This window comes from Candida orthopsilosis (genome assembly GCF_000315875.1).
Source record: "Candida orthopsilosis Co 90-125, chromosome 2 draft sequence".
Classification (NCBI taxonomy): Eukaryota; Fungi; Ascomycota; class Pichiomycetes; order Serinales; family Debaryomycetaceae; genus Lodderomyces; species Lodderomyces orthopsilosis.
Window position 1 is genome coordinate 1,217,774 of NC_018295.1, and position 15,815 is coordinate 1,233,588.

At 39.0% G+C, this 15,815-nt stretch overlaps 9 protein-coding genes across 9 annotated transcripts; 2 read left to right on the forward strand and 7 right to left on the reverse strand. All coding sequences in view use genetic code 12, as the record gives it.

Moving 5' to 3' along the window:
- Positions 1–586: 586 nt before the first annotated feature.
- CORT_0B05690 (NADPH-dependent methylglyoxal reductase) lies at positions 587–1,591 on the forward strand (the record flags this gene model as incomplete). The annotated part of the gene is made up of 1 exon (XM_003867666.1): positions 587–1,591. The coding sequence occupies one exon, from the start codon at positions 587–589 to the stop codon at positions 1,589–1,591; it is 1,005 nt and encodes a 334-aa protein (XP_003867714.1).
- A 123-nt stretch (positions 1,592–1,714) lies between these two features.
- CORT_0B05695 (NADPH-dependent methylglyoxal reductase) lies at positions 1,715–1,927 on the reverse strand (the record flags this gene model as incomplete). The annotated part of the gene is made up of 1 exon (XM_003867667.1): positions 1,715–1,927. One exon carries the CDS (start codon positions 1,925–1,927, stop codon positions 1,715–1,717), a length of 213 nt encoding a protein of 70 aa, XP_003867715.1.
- A 249-nt stretch (positions 1,928–2,176) lies between these two features.
- Positions 2,177–5,443, reverse strand: CORT_0B05700 (Vas1 tRNA-Val synthetase; the record flags this gene model as incomplete). The annotated part of the gene is made up of 1 exon (XM_003867668.1): positions 2,177–5,443. One exon carries the CDS (start codon positions 5,441–5,443, stop codon positions 2,177–2,179), a length of 3,267 nt encoding a protein of 1,088 aa, XP_003867716.1.
- Positions 5,444–5,529: 86 nt separating this feature from the next.
- Positions 5,530–7,059, reverse strand: CORT_0B05710 (Prp31 protein; the record flags this gene model as incomplete). Its single annotated transcript, XM_003867669.1, has 1 exon — positions 5,530–7,059. One exon carries the CDS (start codon positions 7,057–7,059, stop codon positions 5,530–5,532), a length of 1,530 nt encoding a protein of 509 aa, XP_003867717.1.
- An 80-nt stretch (positions 7,060–7,139) lies between these two features.
- Positions 7,140–7,808, forward strand: CORT_0B05720 (hypothetical protein; the record flags this gene model as incomplete). Its single annotated transcript, XM_003867670.1, has 1 exon — positions 7,140–7,808. One exon carries the CDS (start codon positions 7,140–7,142, stop codon positions 7,806–7,808), a length of 669 nt encoding a protein of 222 aa, XP_003867718.1.
- Positions 7,809–7,837: 29 nt separating this feature from the next.
- Positions 7,838–9,757, reverse strand: CORT_0B05730 (Dbf2 protein; the record flags this gene model as incomplete). Its single annotated transcript, XM_003867671.1, has 1 exon — positions 7,838–9,757. One exon carries the CDS (start codon positions 9,755–9,757, stop codon positions 7,838–7,840), a length of 1,920 nt encoding a protein of 639 aa, XP_003867719.1.
- Positions 9,758–11,218: 1,461 nt separating this feature from the next.
- On the reverse strand, positions 11,219–12,220 carry CORT_0B05740 (hypothetical protein; the record flags this gene model as incomplete). The annotated part of the gene is made up of 1 exon (XM_003867672.1): positions 11,219–12,220. One exon carries the CDS (start codon positions 12,218–12,220, stop codon positions 11,219–11,221), a length of 1,002 nt encoding a protein of 333 aa, XP_003867720.1.
- A 567-nt stretch (positions 12,221–12,787) lies between these two features.
- CORT_0B05750 (hypothetical protein) lies at positions 12,788–13,909 on the reverse strand (the record flags this gene model as incomplete). The annotated part of the gene is made up of 1 exon (XM_003867673.1): positions 12,788–13,909. The coding sequence occupies one exon, from the start codon at positions 13,907–13,909 to the stop codon at positions 12,788–12,790; it is 1,122 nt and encodes a 373-aa protein (XP_003867721.1).
- Positions 13,910–14,145: 236 nt separating this feature from the next.
- Positions 14,146–15,162, reverse strand: CORT_0B05760 (hypothetical protein; the record flags this gene model as incomplete). Its single annotated transcript, XM_003867674.1, has 1 exon — positions 14,146–15,162. The coding sequence occupies one exon, from the start codon at positions 15,160–15,162 to the stop codon at positions 14,146–14,148; it is 1,017 nt and encodes a 338-aa protein (XP_003867722.1).
- Between the last annotated feature and the right edge of the window lie 653 nt (positions 15,163–15,815).

Here is a 15,815-nt window from a genome sequence, read left to right on the forward strand (position 1 = left end):
AAAATGCGGAAGAATTAAAGAAAGCAGACCTTGAACAGAATAAACAATTTTTGGGCTTTCACTTTATTCCAATTGCGGGGCCTTAGTTGGCACAGTTCGGCAACTTCTTTGTAATGAGTAGTTAGAGAATTTAATTAATGGTCTAACCAGATGGAAAGTGGTTAGACAAAACTGTGTAGAGTTAAACTTTAGACAACTTCTTTAGTTTGTTGCCTGTTTCAAGAGGGTAAAACATGATAGTCCTGGACGGGGTAAAAACATGTACCCAAAACCCTGACCGCTCATCTTGAATATATGTGCTAGTGAAGGGTAGGTCCCTTCCCACATGGTGCCCTAGTCTACTGAATAGCACTTTACAGATTGGTATGATATTGGTGGGCCAAGTTCAGAAATCGTTGTTTTTCAACAACGAATCGCAGAGATTGAAATCAGGAGCGGATTTAGCTGTACCTTGACAAATGCCACAGTTGCTAGAATACCAACTTTTGTAATCATTTTGAATTGAAAGTTAAATCATATACAACCAATTATTTCCTCATTGCTAACCACCCCCATTGATAGAGTTAACTTACCAAGCAAGTCTAAAATGCCAGTATTTATCTCAGGTGCAACAGGCTTTATTGCTCAACACGTAATCAAGGAACTTTTGAATGACGGTTTTCAAGTTATTGGATCAGTTAGAAGTAAAGCAAAAGGAGAGTATTTATCAAGCTTAATCAAATCAAAGAAGTTTTCGTATGCCGTGGTGCCTGATATTGTAGCCACTGGTGCATTTGATCAGGTCTTGCAAGAAAACCAGGATATTGACAGTTTTATTCACACCGCAAGTCCCGTCGATTTTCAAGTAAGTGATGTCCAAACTGGTCTCTTGGATCCCGCGATTGAGGGAACAAAGAACGTGTTAATAGCAATTGAGAAATATGGCAAGAATGTCAAAAATGTTGTTGTCACTTCATCAACGTCCGCAGTCCGCGATTCTAGTGGCAGTAGACCATCAAATAGTCTCCTTACTGAAGCCTCTTGGAACGAGATCACATTAGAGCAAGGTTTAAAGTCGGCAAGATTGGGGTACTCTGCTGCGAAGACATTTGCAGAAAAGGAGGTTTGGAAATTTGCAGCTGAACACAACGGTACTTTTAATATCACCACAGTCAACCCAACTTACGTTTTTGGTCCACAAGCGTTCGAAGTTCAAAATAAAAGCCAGTTGAATGATTCAGCAGAATATGTTAACAACATTTTTAAATTGAAACCAAATGACGATATTCCTATGTTCGTTGGGCTATTCATTGACGTGAGAGATGTCGCTAAAGCCCACGTAGCTGCTATCAAGAAACCAAAGGAATTCAACGGCCAAAGATTGGTGCTTATAAATTCTGCTTGGACAAATGAACTTCTTGCAGTAATCATCAATAAGCATTTTCCTAATGTTGATATTCCAAAAGGAAATATTGAGAAAAGTGATGAAGAATTGAAGAAAGCGGATCTTAAATGGGATAATTCTAAAACCAAGAAGCTTTTGGGTTACAGCTTTATTCCAATTGAGAAGTCTGTAGTTGACGCAGTTCAACAACTTCTTGATACCGAGTAATTAGATTGTATAGTTTAGCAGTTTAATTAATTAGGGAGTGATTAGATAAACTAATTAGAGTTGTGTAGCAGGGAACAACATTCAAAACTCATTCAGTATGTAGCTATACCACGACTATCAACATTACTTTGATTCAGATTTTTCATCCTTAGAATCAGCTTTGTCCCCTTTCTTTTCACCCCCCTTGTGATTCTCTTGGTAAGCAGAGTATGCATCTTTAGCACTATCTTGGAAATTATCACCCTTAGAAAATGCTTGAAAAGCGTCCTTAGCGTCTTCTTGGGTAATTTGACCTGATTTGTACAATTCTTCTCCTTGTTTAAGTAATGAATCCATTGTGATTTGAGGTGAGTTGATTGGAAACGAAAGTGAAGAGACTTTGTTGATTCAACGATTCAACTACGAGGGAAATATTTATACATTCCCAGGGGATAACTTGAAATTTGCAATAATTACACAAAGCCATTTGAAATGCGGATTTACGCAGTTTATTGTACAAAAGAATTCTCCTTATCTCATGAGGATCATTTCTGGGAAAATAGTCTTACAATTCCAATGCATTACTATATACACTTCATCTATAGTCTAAAGTTTCAACTTCTTCAAGATTTCAATAGTCTGTTCATAACCTTCAATTTCTGCAACAACTTTTTCCAAACGTTGATTGGCACTTTGAATAGCTTCCGGTTTAGTCTTTTCTGTAAATTTACTTATAGCATCGTCATTCTTTTTCTTGGTTTCTCTTGCTGAGTCCAACTTTTTGGTGACTTTGGCAATTTCAGCATCTAAATCAACTTGTCCTTTGACCAAGACATGTACAGTACAATCAGGGCCAATTGCTTGTAATGCACATCCTGAAGGAACATCGTCAGCTGATTTGACAACAGAAATTTTTTCGACACCTTTAATAAGGGATACAATAGAGTCTTGCTGATCAGAAGCAATCTTGTAAATGTTTTCAACGCCCGATTCAACAAAGACTTGTCCATTCTTCAAGATGTTATATTGGGACAACAACGATCTAGCACCCTTGGTGATATCAATGACCAAGTCGTAGGCATTTAATGCGTCAATATTATCATACTCTTTTTTATAAGTTGGGTATTTGGCCTTGACGATTGTTTCAGTCTTGTCACCCTCACGTCTTGGCAACCTCTGCCACATTTCTTCAGTGACAAATGGCATAAATGGATGAATCAATCTCAATGCTCCGTCGATACTAGTGTATAAGGTGTCACGGGCTGACTTCTTTTGTTCAGGGGTACCATCTTGAATCAAAGCTTTTGAGTTTTCAATGTAAACATCACACAAATCGTACCAGAAATTGTAAATGTGATTTGTGGCATCACCAAAATTACGTGCCTCCAATGCCTCATTGGTGTTCTTAGCAGCAGTTGTCAACTTATGCAAAATCCATTTTTCGACAAGAGATTCATGGTCAGTCAATTCAGCCGACTTCGGTGGGACATAGTCATCACCCAACTTACCCAAAACGAACTTTGTAGCTTGGTATATCTTGTTACAAAACTTACGGTAACCCTCAACTCTCAAAATGTCCAAGTTGATATCTCTACCTCCAGTTGAGTACGCACATAAAGCAAATCTCAATGCATCAGTACCGCATTCGGGGATACCATTAGGATAGGATAATTTTTGACCTTCAGTAGCTTTCTTTAATTCTCTAGGGTCCAAGTTACCGGTAAGCAATTTGTCATGTAATCCTTGTAATGGAATACCAGTAATAACATCTAATGGATCAACAACATTTCCTAAAGATTTCGACATTTTGCGTCCTTGGGCATCTCTAACCAAAGAATGGCAAAAAACTTCCTTGAATGGGACTTTCCCTGTCAATTTCAAAGACAACAATATCATTCTTGAAACCCAGAAGAACAAAATATCCCATCCTGTTTCCAACATTGACATTGGGTTAAATAATTCCATGTCCCTGGTCTTGTGTGGCCATCCCAAGGTTGAAATTGGCCATAAACCTGAAGAAAACCAAGTGTCCAAAACATCTTCATCTTGAGAAAGGGTGAACTTTTTGTCACCAAACTTTGCTGATGCTTTCTCGAGAGCCTCCTCCTCTGTTCTACCAGCAATCCAGTATTCATTGTCTAACCTGTCGTGTTCTTCACCTTCAATTTCAACAAAGTACACAGGACATCTGTGGCCCCACCATAATTGACGGGAAATACACCAGTCTTGGATATTTTCCATCCAATGGAAATATTCCGCTTCCGATGTTTTAGGTGTAATTGTGATATCTCCATTCTTGACAGCAGCAATAGCTTCCTTGGCCATTTCTTGTTGGTTGACGTACCATTGTGGTTTTAATAATGGCTCAATAACATCACCAGATCTAGAACAAAGTGGAATTGTCATTTCGTTGTCCTTTTGCTCAACATACAAGTCCTTCTTTTTTAATTCTTCGATGACCTTGGCTCTAGCGTCGAATCTCTTCATACCTTTCCATTCTGGACCGGCATTTTCATTAAGGAAACCATCATCGGTGTAAATGTTGATAAACTCCAAATTATTTTTCTTACCGGTGTTGTAATCGTTTTGGTCATGGGCGGGAGTAATCTTTACAGCACCAGTACCAAACTCCATATCAACAGCTTCGGCGTCAGTGACAATCGGTAATTTTCTGTCAACGAATGGATGAATGACAAATTTTCCGTGTAAATGCTTGTATCTTGGATCGTTAGGATGTACTGCAACGGCAGTGTCACCAAAGATGGTCTCCGGTCTAGTAGTTGCAACAGTAATCTTTTCGTCTGAATTTTCAACTGGGTATGAAAACGAGGTCAAAGTACCAAACTCAATTTTCTTGTCGTATCCAGGAACAGCCAATAATGTCTTTCCTGGAATATTTTTGTTGTCTACCTCCAAATTTGAAATAGCGGTGTTCAACTTGACAGACCAATTGACTAATCTTGAAGCTCTATAAATAGTTCCATCTTCATGCATTCTAACAAAAGCTTCAGTGACTGCTTCAGATAAATCAGGGTTCAAGGTAAATCTCTCTCTAGTCCAGTCATATGACGCACCCAATTTCTTGAATTGATTCTTGATTCTTGCATGATAATCCTCCTTCCATTCCCATACCTTTTCAACAAATTTTTCACGTCCATAATCGTGTCTTGTTTTCTTCTCCTTAGCCCAAATTTGTTTCTCAACAACTGATTGAGTTGCGATACCCGCATGGTCAAACCCTGGTATAAACAAAGTGGTTTTACCTTGCATTCTGTTCCATCTGATCAAGGTATCTTGAATAGATACGGTCAATGCGTGTCCTATATGCAAAGCACCAGTGACATTTGGTGGAGGACAAGGAATAGAGAAGCATCCTTCTGGCTTAATTTCCCCGGACTCTGTGAATTCCGGCTGGAAATAACCTTGGTTTTCCCACCAAGCATACCACGAACTTTCGACATTCTTTGGATTGTATGCTTTGAAAGCGGGGTCTTCTAACGAGGCTAGTAATTTTTTCTCACCGGGTTGGGTCTTGTCAACAAATTCGGGTACTGGAGCAGATTCTTTCTTTTCTTTCTTTGGCTTCTTCTCTTCGGATTTGCCCTTGGATGATTCTGCTTGCTTGGCCTTCTTGGCATTGAACTTGGCCAACTTTTCGGCTTTCTTCCTCTCCTTTTCCAATTCCTTTGCAGTTTTTGGCTTTAGTTCTGAGGATGCAGGGTTACCTTCAACAGGAGTTGCCTCAGCAGGCTTTTCCTTTGTGATGTCACTCATGTTTCTGTATTGTATTCCGCGTTGCAAATATACTCTATTCGGTACTACTACTTTGTATATAATTGGCTTTGCGAGGAGATGCACACGGCTTGGAAGCATATATAGGAACCAAACTTTGTCTTGAAAATTTTTTTTTTGTTTGGTTGTTTCTCGTATTGACTCATTTTACAATTTCTCTATATACCCTATTTCAACTTTTGTTTCTTTTCAGGCGGCTGCTCGGATCTAGCTTTGTTCTTCATCAGAGTGCCTAGCCATCGGCTCTCTGACTCATTTTTAGTAGTATCCTCCGGTTTCAGCAAAATAATACTATCAAAATCTTCTTCCCAAAAGTTTGCAACATTTGCAACTTGTTTCTGTTTGTTCAATCGTTCTGCCATTGCTTTCGACATTCTAGCATCAGTGTTTTTGTTTATCTGTATTTGTCCCAACCGATTACCACCTCCAGTTCGACTCATACCAAGACCAATCTCCTCTCCAAAATCGTCCAAAATCGTTTCCTCTTGTTTACCAAACTCCATTTTGTTCTGGGCTTTACGTAAGTCAGACATTTGAAATCGTTCCTTCATTTTGCGGAATCTTCGACCACCTCTTTTCTTGGATTTAATTTCAATTGGTGCGGGCAATGCCTTGTTTGGTGTTTGCTCTGGTGGCGCCAACAATTTATCAATCTTTGCTTCTATCTGCGACCTTAGTTTGACGCCTGAATCTCCATCAGAGCTTGATTTTGCTAGGTCTATTCTTGCAGCCAAGATAACTTTCCCGCTAATGATTCGCATCACCGATCTTTGTATCTCAGGTGGAAGATATTTTACAATACTGCTGTGGTAAATGTACCCTGTTTGTCTTATGTTTCTTGACGCAGTTTTGGTGGTTGAAGCTAGATCCTTGATACCCAAAGAGGGTATATTACACGAAGGAGTTAATGCAAGTTGCTTTAGAGATCCAGTAGCTATTAGCAATTGCGAAGTTGTGATTGGCCCAATAATCGCTGAGACGTTTGGAGCAAACTTTGCAAGTTTGTCTGAAATAAAGTTCGATAGATGTTGTAAAATTTCATCCAACTCAAGGATCAATAGTGCACATGACATTATTTTGTCTAAATCCTTTTCCAACAATTTGAACTCATCCTTCGCCTGTTGTAGTGCTGATATGATCACTAATAGGACCTTGTCATTGGTCATGATTGTTTTCAATTTGGATTCGTAGTTTTTTATATTAGCGAGATCTTGTTTGATAATCAACACTATTCTTGCATAGTCGATATTGTTAAGTACAAGGTTCTCCAATTCGGGAAATACCAACTTGTACTGCATCTTCAAAATCATTGTGAACGCTTGGATTTCGTTATTTATGATAGAAGACAATTCATTAATAGTGACTATGAACTTGTATTCTTCAGACTGATACTCTGCATCATTATCAACCTCGGCCAACAACTCCAAATAATCAGTCTGACTCTCATCTGCTTGCTCTTTGAATTTAGCTTTTAGCATCGGTATTAATGGATATACCTTGGATAGGCTTGAATAGTTGGTTACAGACTCAATATCTGGATGCTCTAGGACGACTTGGAAAGGATTAGTTGTCGCATTGGACGTTATCAAACCAGTCAACATCTGCTGTAGTGTACCTCCTTGTGGGTGAGGTAAGCTCCTATCTTCATCATCCGAGCTCTCTAAGTCCTCTAACAACTGCTTTTCGTAATCAACCATTGTCTCCTTTGCAAAGTGATAATTTATGAGTGCAAAAAAAAATATGTCATAAATTGTGATGGTGATGACTTGCAATCATTATGTCATTCAAAGTCAATACATCTGTCTTAAGCAATGCTGATGGATCGGCTGAACTAACCATAAATGGAACAAAGTGTTTGGTATCTGTTTCAGGTCCAATAGAACCCAAAGTTCGTCAAGAGCTACCCACACAAGCCAGTCTTGAAATAATAGTACGTCCAGCTCATGGTCTTTCAACAACTAGAGAAAAACTCCTTGAAGATAAATTGCGTTCCTTACTCCAATCACTTATAATAAGGTATAAATACCCTCGACAATTAATTCAAATCGTGGTTCAATTTTTGGTGGTTGATGAAGAACCAGAGTATACATGTAATGAATTGAATGCAGCAATAAACGGTTGCTATTTTGCATTGATTGATGCTGACTTGGCATTGTATCTGAGTTTTGCATCCACAAATGTCTGCCTCAATCTAGGTAATTTAATTAAAGATCCTACTGGGGATGTCATTGCCACGAGTGATTCCCACCATGTGCTTTGCTTCAGTTTAGAGGATGGTAAGGTTGGAAAGTTGTTACTTTTAGAGAGTGCAGGAGAATTCAATGAATCACAGTTGTTTGATTTGATTTCAAAGAGTGTATTGACAGTGGAAGAGCTACACAAGCTACAGAGGAAAGCTATAGAGGCAAAGGTGGAAAAGGATTACATATGGAGTAGGAATGATTAAATGTCTCATTTGTTATGCAGAAAAAGTTTTTAGTATAAAGTGGCTAATGGGTTCAATCTTGAGTTGGCTTCTCCAGCACCCACGTTCAATAGATTAATTTCTCCCGTACCAAACTTGTTGTTCGGATTAGATTTATGCTTAAAGGTAAATCCAATAAAGTTGTTTTGTCCAACTCTTTTCACATTGCTTCTCTCCAACAATTGCTCATTTTGCTCTTGTCTGGCAAACACGTCCTTGTATTTCATCATCATTTCCTCATCTTCGAAATCGTCAAAATATCCAGCGTCTTCTTCGTTGTCCAATTGAGGTGTAAATGGTGGTGTACGCTCCCTCAAGTTGCTCCAACTCTTGATATCCGCAAAATACGCCATTTGTTGAACTTGTTTAAAAGTACGCAATCTATTGGCTGGAGATGCAACCAATTTCGTAATCAAAGCCCATGTTCGATCACTAAATACATATCTGCCGTCTTTTGTTTGTGGTCTGCGTAATGCCGTCTTCCAATTTTTCAAATTTTGATATGTTTCGTCCTGTTTGGAACCAGAAAATGGTGGATATCCACACAAAGCTTCAAACAACATGCATCCTAATGACCAATAATCAATAGTGTAATCATAATTCTTTCCCTCCAAAACCTCCAAAGCCATATAGTCAGGAGATCCTACGATAGAGTTAGCCAAGTTGTGATGTCCTTGACTTTGCTTGAAAATCTTTTGTCTTTCCATCATCATCCTTGATGGCACTTGATACTCTTCCAAGTCCTCTAAATTCTTCAACCTTAATCTCATAGATTCAATTCTATCATTTGACACCGTACCCGCTGCCAATCCAAAATCTGTCAATTTGATATGACCTTTTGAATCAATCAAAAAATTTTCAGGCTTCAAGTCACGATGGGTAAACCCTAATTCATGGAGTGAATTGACAGCCGCAAACATTTCGCTTATGTAGAATCTAGCATGGGGTGGTATCAAATATCCAGTATTGTTTAACAATGTTCTAAAGTCACCTCCAGGTACAAACTCCATTGCCAAGAACACCTTTTCTGGATCTTGAAATGCATACAAAAGCTTTACCAACCATTCACTTCTAGTGTTTGTTAAAATATCCCTTTCGGTTAAAACATGTCTCGTCTCATCCAATTTTACGAGCAATTTCTTGTTCAACACCTTCAATGCACATATCTCACGTGTATCCTTCTTTCGAGCTAAAAACACTTGACCATACCCACCTTGACCAACTTGAGTGATCATTTCGAAGTCCTTATGTTTTGGCTTTAGTCTCCTTTTTCTCAACAAAGCTCTTTCCCGACCAATATAGCTTTTCCATTCCAATTGTTGTCTTTGCGGATCTTGATTGATACTTGGGTCAGTAAGAAGTTTGTTCTCAACCAATTGCGATCGTTCTCTTCTACTGATGACATAATCAAACATATCACAGTAATAATCTAAAAAGTATAATTGTGCTACCGAAGCCAACCTTTTTGTCTTTGGATCATTCGCACGCTTATGAAACTCTTCTTGAGGAAGCTTATACCTTTGACTTGGGGGTGGTTGCAATTGATTGATGTTGTCTTGTAATGTCCGTTTTCTGTTATGGTTGTTATTGCTAGCAGCAAGAACATCGTGTTGATGCACTGGTGTAGGAGTTGAGGGTTGCAGTGATTGGTAGTATCTACCTTTGGAATATGGTGTTCCACCCACTGGGGTATTGTGTAAAATCGATTTGGTTGGCGAGTTTAAAGGGGTAATATTTTCCTTGTTAATCTGGCCTCTGGTGGGGCTGGAATTGTAAGTTCCATAGATGGACTTGTTATGAGTTGGAGATCTGTAACTGGTATCAATATCCATCATATTGCTTGAAATAGAGACATTCTCCATTGACTGGGAAATGTCCCCCATGTCATGTGTTTGCTGATGCCTTGGTGACCTGGAGAAGAAGCTGGTCATTGTGTAACAATGGTTGTTGAGAGAACTGTTGCTCTGGTTAGCTATTGTTGTTTGGATATGCTGCCCCGTGATGAAAGCAAAATGTTTTGAGTACCTCTGGGAAGCAAGGAATATAAATAGTTTGAATTTGCGAAAAGCAACTGTAATAGTGAAGATTCAAAATGAAATTCCTGTCGGAATGTTACCGTTCAATACGTGAAATTGTGGAAAACTAAGCAAACAAGTGCCAACATACAATAGAATTTGTAACTCTTGATATCTTTTGGTGTTTTTTGATCTGTTTAGTTTGTTTACATTTGGCTTAATTAGGAAATGAAAAAGAAATTTTTTTTATCAATTAAATGTCCCGATTGGGTCGGATTCATTGCTACCTGGATATCGCAATTGGCAGGGTGTTTAAGAACTATCGAAACGAGACTAAATGTTAGATGACGTGGGTTTACTGTTGGAATACGTCTGGGATCTCAAGCTAGGACGTGCAAGGAAGTATTGACATTTGAAGCTACTACAATATTCGTGCATCTAAGGAGCACGAAGCCATCGTGTTGAAAAAAGGTCGGAACAAATCAACATTAAGAGTATTTAGCAAGAAGCCTTTTGAAAACACAATAACTACAAGATTTACCTTCACAATATGTAGGAGCTATGTCAATGTCCTCACAATAAAACTCTCCTCCCGTGTCGATCATTTCATTCCAAATAGTTCCACTGTTTTGTAATGAAACTAAAAGCTCCGATGTCACAAAAAGACGCGTCAGTGTAGCTGGTGCAAATTTTGGTTTGATGTGAAAGGAAAGAGCAGACAGTTGTATTTTTGGCACACATCACCTATTAGTATACCTTTGAACGTATGCCTCCCTATGAAATCTCAACCACGCTATAAATTGAATTGAAAGCACCCAAATTTATCCTCACCAATGGTGTTTTAATTTTGTGTAATCAAATTTACCGGGACCAATTTTTCAAAAATTTCAAGTTCACGTCCATTGTTCATTACTGTTGGAATATAAAAGTGGGCAATATCCTCCAACTTACAAATAAATATCTTCTTCTTCTTTTAAGTCACCAATCAAATCAACCGAAAATGGATTCATTGCTTAAACAAGGAGAACAATTATACAAGTCAGGTAAAATTACCCAAGAAGACGCTAAAGACGCCTTTCAAGCATTCTCCAACGGAGGAAACTTTCAAGAAAACGCCAAGGAAGCTTACTCTGCTTACCAAGAGAACCACAGGGGAGATGGTAAAAAGAGTGAAGATTCTGATTCCAAAAATGAAAAATCTGAATCAAAGTAAATCGGTTGTAACAATGTTTGTAGTTGCATAATACACGAAACTTGTATTTGATTCAAATTGTTGTACAACTATTGTGTAGATTCGTTCAAGAGAAATTGTCAAAATTTCTAAGGTATCTGTAGTCATGTGATCTATCTCATATCAACTCACTATACACTTCAATTTTACTTTGCATCAAGAATTTGTTTCACTGTCTCGATATTTGAATCCTCCACACACATGAATTCAAAACCCAAGAGGGCTTTGGTCTCGGAGTTGTCCCATTTCATATCACCGGTTTTCATTTGTTCCTCGTGCTTTTCCAACAGTCCCTTCGGAATATTGACATTTGGGAAATGTTTGTTGATGATGCTGGCAATTAACTCATTTGTGCATCCGGCATGGAGAAGAATTAGTCTTTTGCCATCAAATTCCTCTGGTCTTTTCATTGCCTCAACATGTGCCTTTGCTACGTCACGAACATCAATAAAGCGTCCAACATGAAGTGGTATTTCATCTGCAGGATTCAGCTTCAACACACGATTGACGATCTCAGCAGACTCATTGAGTTTCTCTTTGCATTTGACCTCGTATGCTTGAGGTCCAAACACAAAAGTGGGATTCACTGTGGTAATATTAAAAATACCCTTGTTTTTATCGGCAAACTTCAACACTTCCTTCTCTGCGAAAGTCTTTGCAACATCGTACCCCAATCTTGCCGACACTAAACCTTGTTCTAAGGTGATCTTGTTCCAAGTCAGCTCATTAATCCATTTTTCGGGATCTCTATTTCCGCTAGAGTCACGTACAGCAGCAGTGGATGACGTAACAATAATATTCTTTACATTGCCATATTTCTCAATTGCATGGAGAACGTTTTTGGTGCCTTCAATTGCTGGTCGCAAAAGTTCATTTTGTATGTCTTTAGCTTGAAAATCAACAGGACTTGCTGCATGAATGAAGCAATCAACATCATTGTTTTCCGTTAATAATTGATCAAACGCGCCCTCCGCAATAATATTTGGCACCACAGCATAGGTGAAATATGGTGAATTGATCAAGCTTGATAAATATTCTCCCTTGCTTTCAGATCTGACAGTTCCAATGACATTGCAGTTTTCCTTTAATAACTCTTTGATTATGTGTTGAGCAATGTAGCCTGTAGCACCAGTAACAATCACAGTCATTGCACTAACTGAAGAAACAAATTCTCTTCAGCATAGCTCTGGGGGAGAGTCGTCTTTTTAAATAATTCATACCAAGCATTTTTTTGATAAATAATTACAATTACATGATCATTTAGTCAACTAACTTTGAATATGTTTTGCAAAATTTAGCACCCGACCATATCAATCAGGGAACGCGTACTTTCGTAAGACAGCGAGTTTACTCAATAGTCCACTTAATGCTATAAAGGTCATACTGTTTTAGAATCTTATGTTAGGATGGTTCTGAATAAAGATTTGGGTTGATGAAAGTGAAGGAGGGGTCAATCTTGCATGAACCGGCATTGACTCCACTATTTGAAAAAATTCAATTTATTTATATCGATCTCCACTGCGGCCCCTCTAGATGGGGCTACTGGAGTTAAGATCGACGGTGGAACAAAATACCTTACATTTCTCGTACTCTTTCCACGGAAAAGTCCTCACGTAGTCCATGAGCTACTACTCCTTAGCCGATTGCAATACCTACAAAGAGAGAAACCAAATTGCTGTCATAATAATCATGTGTATTCATAAATACCCACTCAATCAATAGGAGTACTCTTGCAAAACTTCCTTTAAAATATTTGGGTACCATTTCTTTGCAACATCTTGATGAGATTTAATTCTGTTTCTAAACACTGCATATCCAACCGGCTCCTTCTCAACATCGGGTTGGAATTGGAAACCCACATCAACTGCCCAATCCTTAATCTTTTGATCTCTTTCCTCTTTTAACTTGAGAACACTTTTAGGGATGGTCTTTACTGCTGTCTTGAAGCAATCCAAATCGATGGTTTGGAAAAACGGGATTGAAATTCTAGTGCCACTTCCTGGTTCAGGAATTAACACACGATGGATTGTGGCTTTACAAACACCTTGTGTAATGGCCTCCAACGTTTGTCCATTATTAACAACTAAGTGGTTGGGAATATTTGGAACCGTGATCCATTTCCCTTGGAAATTTTGAACTTGTAGTGAATTTTCATGGTCGGTGGCTTGAAAGATATACGTGAGGAGGTCAGAATCTCTATGGGGACCAACACCTTGACCAGTTGATGGTGTATCATCTAAAGCCACCGATTTTGAACTTGCCAACGCAGATTCATCTGGATACGATATTAGTTTCATTTTGCATTGTTGGTTGGGCTTGAAGTAGCCGTCAAGTGCACTTCTGTCCAACCCAATGGATTCTGAAACTAGCCTCCTCACAACTGTGCTCAATTTGGTCATCTTGGTAATGTATTCCTCCACTGTTGGCCGAAAATTCGGTATCTCCTTTGCATCTGGCCAAAGGTTGGGACCTTCAATATTTCTGTAAATTGGCTCATCTGATGATGGAGGTGGGAGCTCAGTGGCGAGATCAATCTGCTCCCTCCAGTCAGTATGGGAGGCAGTGATCTCGTTTGCCAATCGAGTGTAACCCAAAAAGTGTCTTGAATTTGTCATTTCGCAGCCCAACTTCACCTCTTCTGGTAATGCAAAGAATTCCTCAGCCTGTTTTTTGATAGCAGCTAGATCCGTCTCTGTTGGACCAATCCCCTCATAATGACTTAGAAGTAGAAAGCCAACATTGATCATTGCATTTCTCAACTGGGAAAGAAATTGAGGTTTGGTCTCGGGATCAAAAGCTTGACGTAGGTCAAGCACTGGTATTTCCTGGAACGACATTTGGGTATGCTAGTGGATGTGAATCAAACCCGCAGATAACTTTTTCCTTTTCAACTTGAGAAGTAGCCTGATATTGAATTGAGCCACAGTTTAAATATTATTTTCTGGAGTTTTTGATGTAAGCGCGAATTCCATAATTCAACGTGATAAGGCTACTGGGCTCGGTACAGTAATTTGGTTACATGTGAGGAACTACAATATCTACTGACTACTTCCATTTGTTAATATGGACGAAACTAATCATCCAAAAGCTGAGTTACTGTATCGACAACGGACTTTTCCAATCCGATAAACTCGAAATCTAATACACTTCTAGTCACACTTTGATCATATCTGTCCAGTCTTGGTGAATATTTCTTTGCATCCTCGGGATTTCCCTTGGGCAAAATCTGATCTAATTCATCAAAATTTGACCGGATGATGTCAATGACCTCTTGGTTGTTATACCTTCCCGCCACAGCAAATAACCTCTTGTTTGCAGCATCGTCCTTTTGGAAGGCTACGATATGCGCTTTAGCGCAATCTCTGACATCGACAAATAACCCGGCTCCCTGTGGAACCTCGTTATGAGGCTTTAGCTTCAACAACTTATTTATAACCTCTGACGAATAGTTGAGACCGTCTTTGTCGAAATTGGAGAAGGCTTGTGGTCCAAAAACTACTCCAGGTAAAATAGTAGTCACGGTGAAACGTGGAATTTCATTCTTGACAAATTGCCAAACAGTTTCCTCGGCAAACTTCTTCGATCCAGCATAGCCATCGCTGACATCTTTCAACGCCTCTTCCCAGGTAACTGGATTCCAATTCTGTTCTGTGACCAGTTCTCCTTGTTTGAGAACTGTTCTACTCCCAGCAACCGTGGCTAACGATGATGTGACCACCACCTTTTTAATGTTCTGGCCATGTTTCTGTATGGCTTTGAGTGCATTGGTTGTTCCATATATTGCTGGGTCAAGTAGGTCTTTCTTGATATCATTGACGTCAAATTTCACTGGTGAAGCTGTGTGAATGAACACTTCAACGTCTGGGTGAGAGCTTAAGGCTTTGTCAAAAGCACCTTCCGTACCAATGTCCTCTACCACCTCAAACTGGAAGTTGTCCGCTTGTAATTGTGATTCTTCGAGATTGAGCAACAATCTCTCACCCTTTTCATTACTTCTAACAGAGCCAATCACTTTATAGTTTGCCCCTATCAACTGTCTGACAATGTGTTGGGCAATGAATCCAGTGGCTCCACTGACAAATATTGACATGGTAGTGAATTGGGTAGTAGCAGATTGGTGTGAATTGGGAAGAATTGAATAAATGTAGAGACGGCTTGCATTATTCTGGAACTTAGTGGGTCTAATATACAGGAAACCAACTCACTTTGATTTGAAGATAAACGCCAGTTTAGACATTCTGCATCGCTCTGAGCATCGCACACTGCCTTTCTGAGGGAATGCACAATGGGTTTACTGGAGACTGAATTAGCTACAATAAGCCTACTAAGATAATTCTTTGTATTAAGTTAACACAATATATATATATATATACTGAGATCACTTCGATTCTGACTTCTTATCGTCCTTGTGGTTTTCTTGATAATCCGAGTACGCCTTTTTGGCATTGTCTTGGAAGTTGCCACCTTTGGAAAAGTCTTGGTAAGCGTCTTTACCGTCTTCTTGTGTGACTTTTCCTGATTTTACAAAATCTTGTCCTTTTTTGATAAACGAATCCATTGTGTTGGTTTGGATAATTAGGGAATTAGAGAAGAGAAGAGAGAAAGAAAAGAGGGTAGAAACCTCCAATATTTATACTTTTCATCTAGCCGTAATCCATCAACATAACCAAACAATAATGTCGGTCTTTGTGGGGCAATGCAAGCCTCCCTTCCTTTGCTATCTATTGCCACATTGTAGACAAT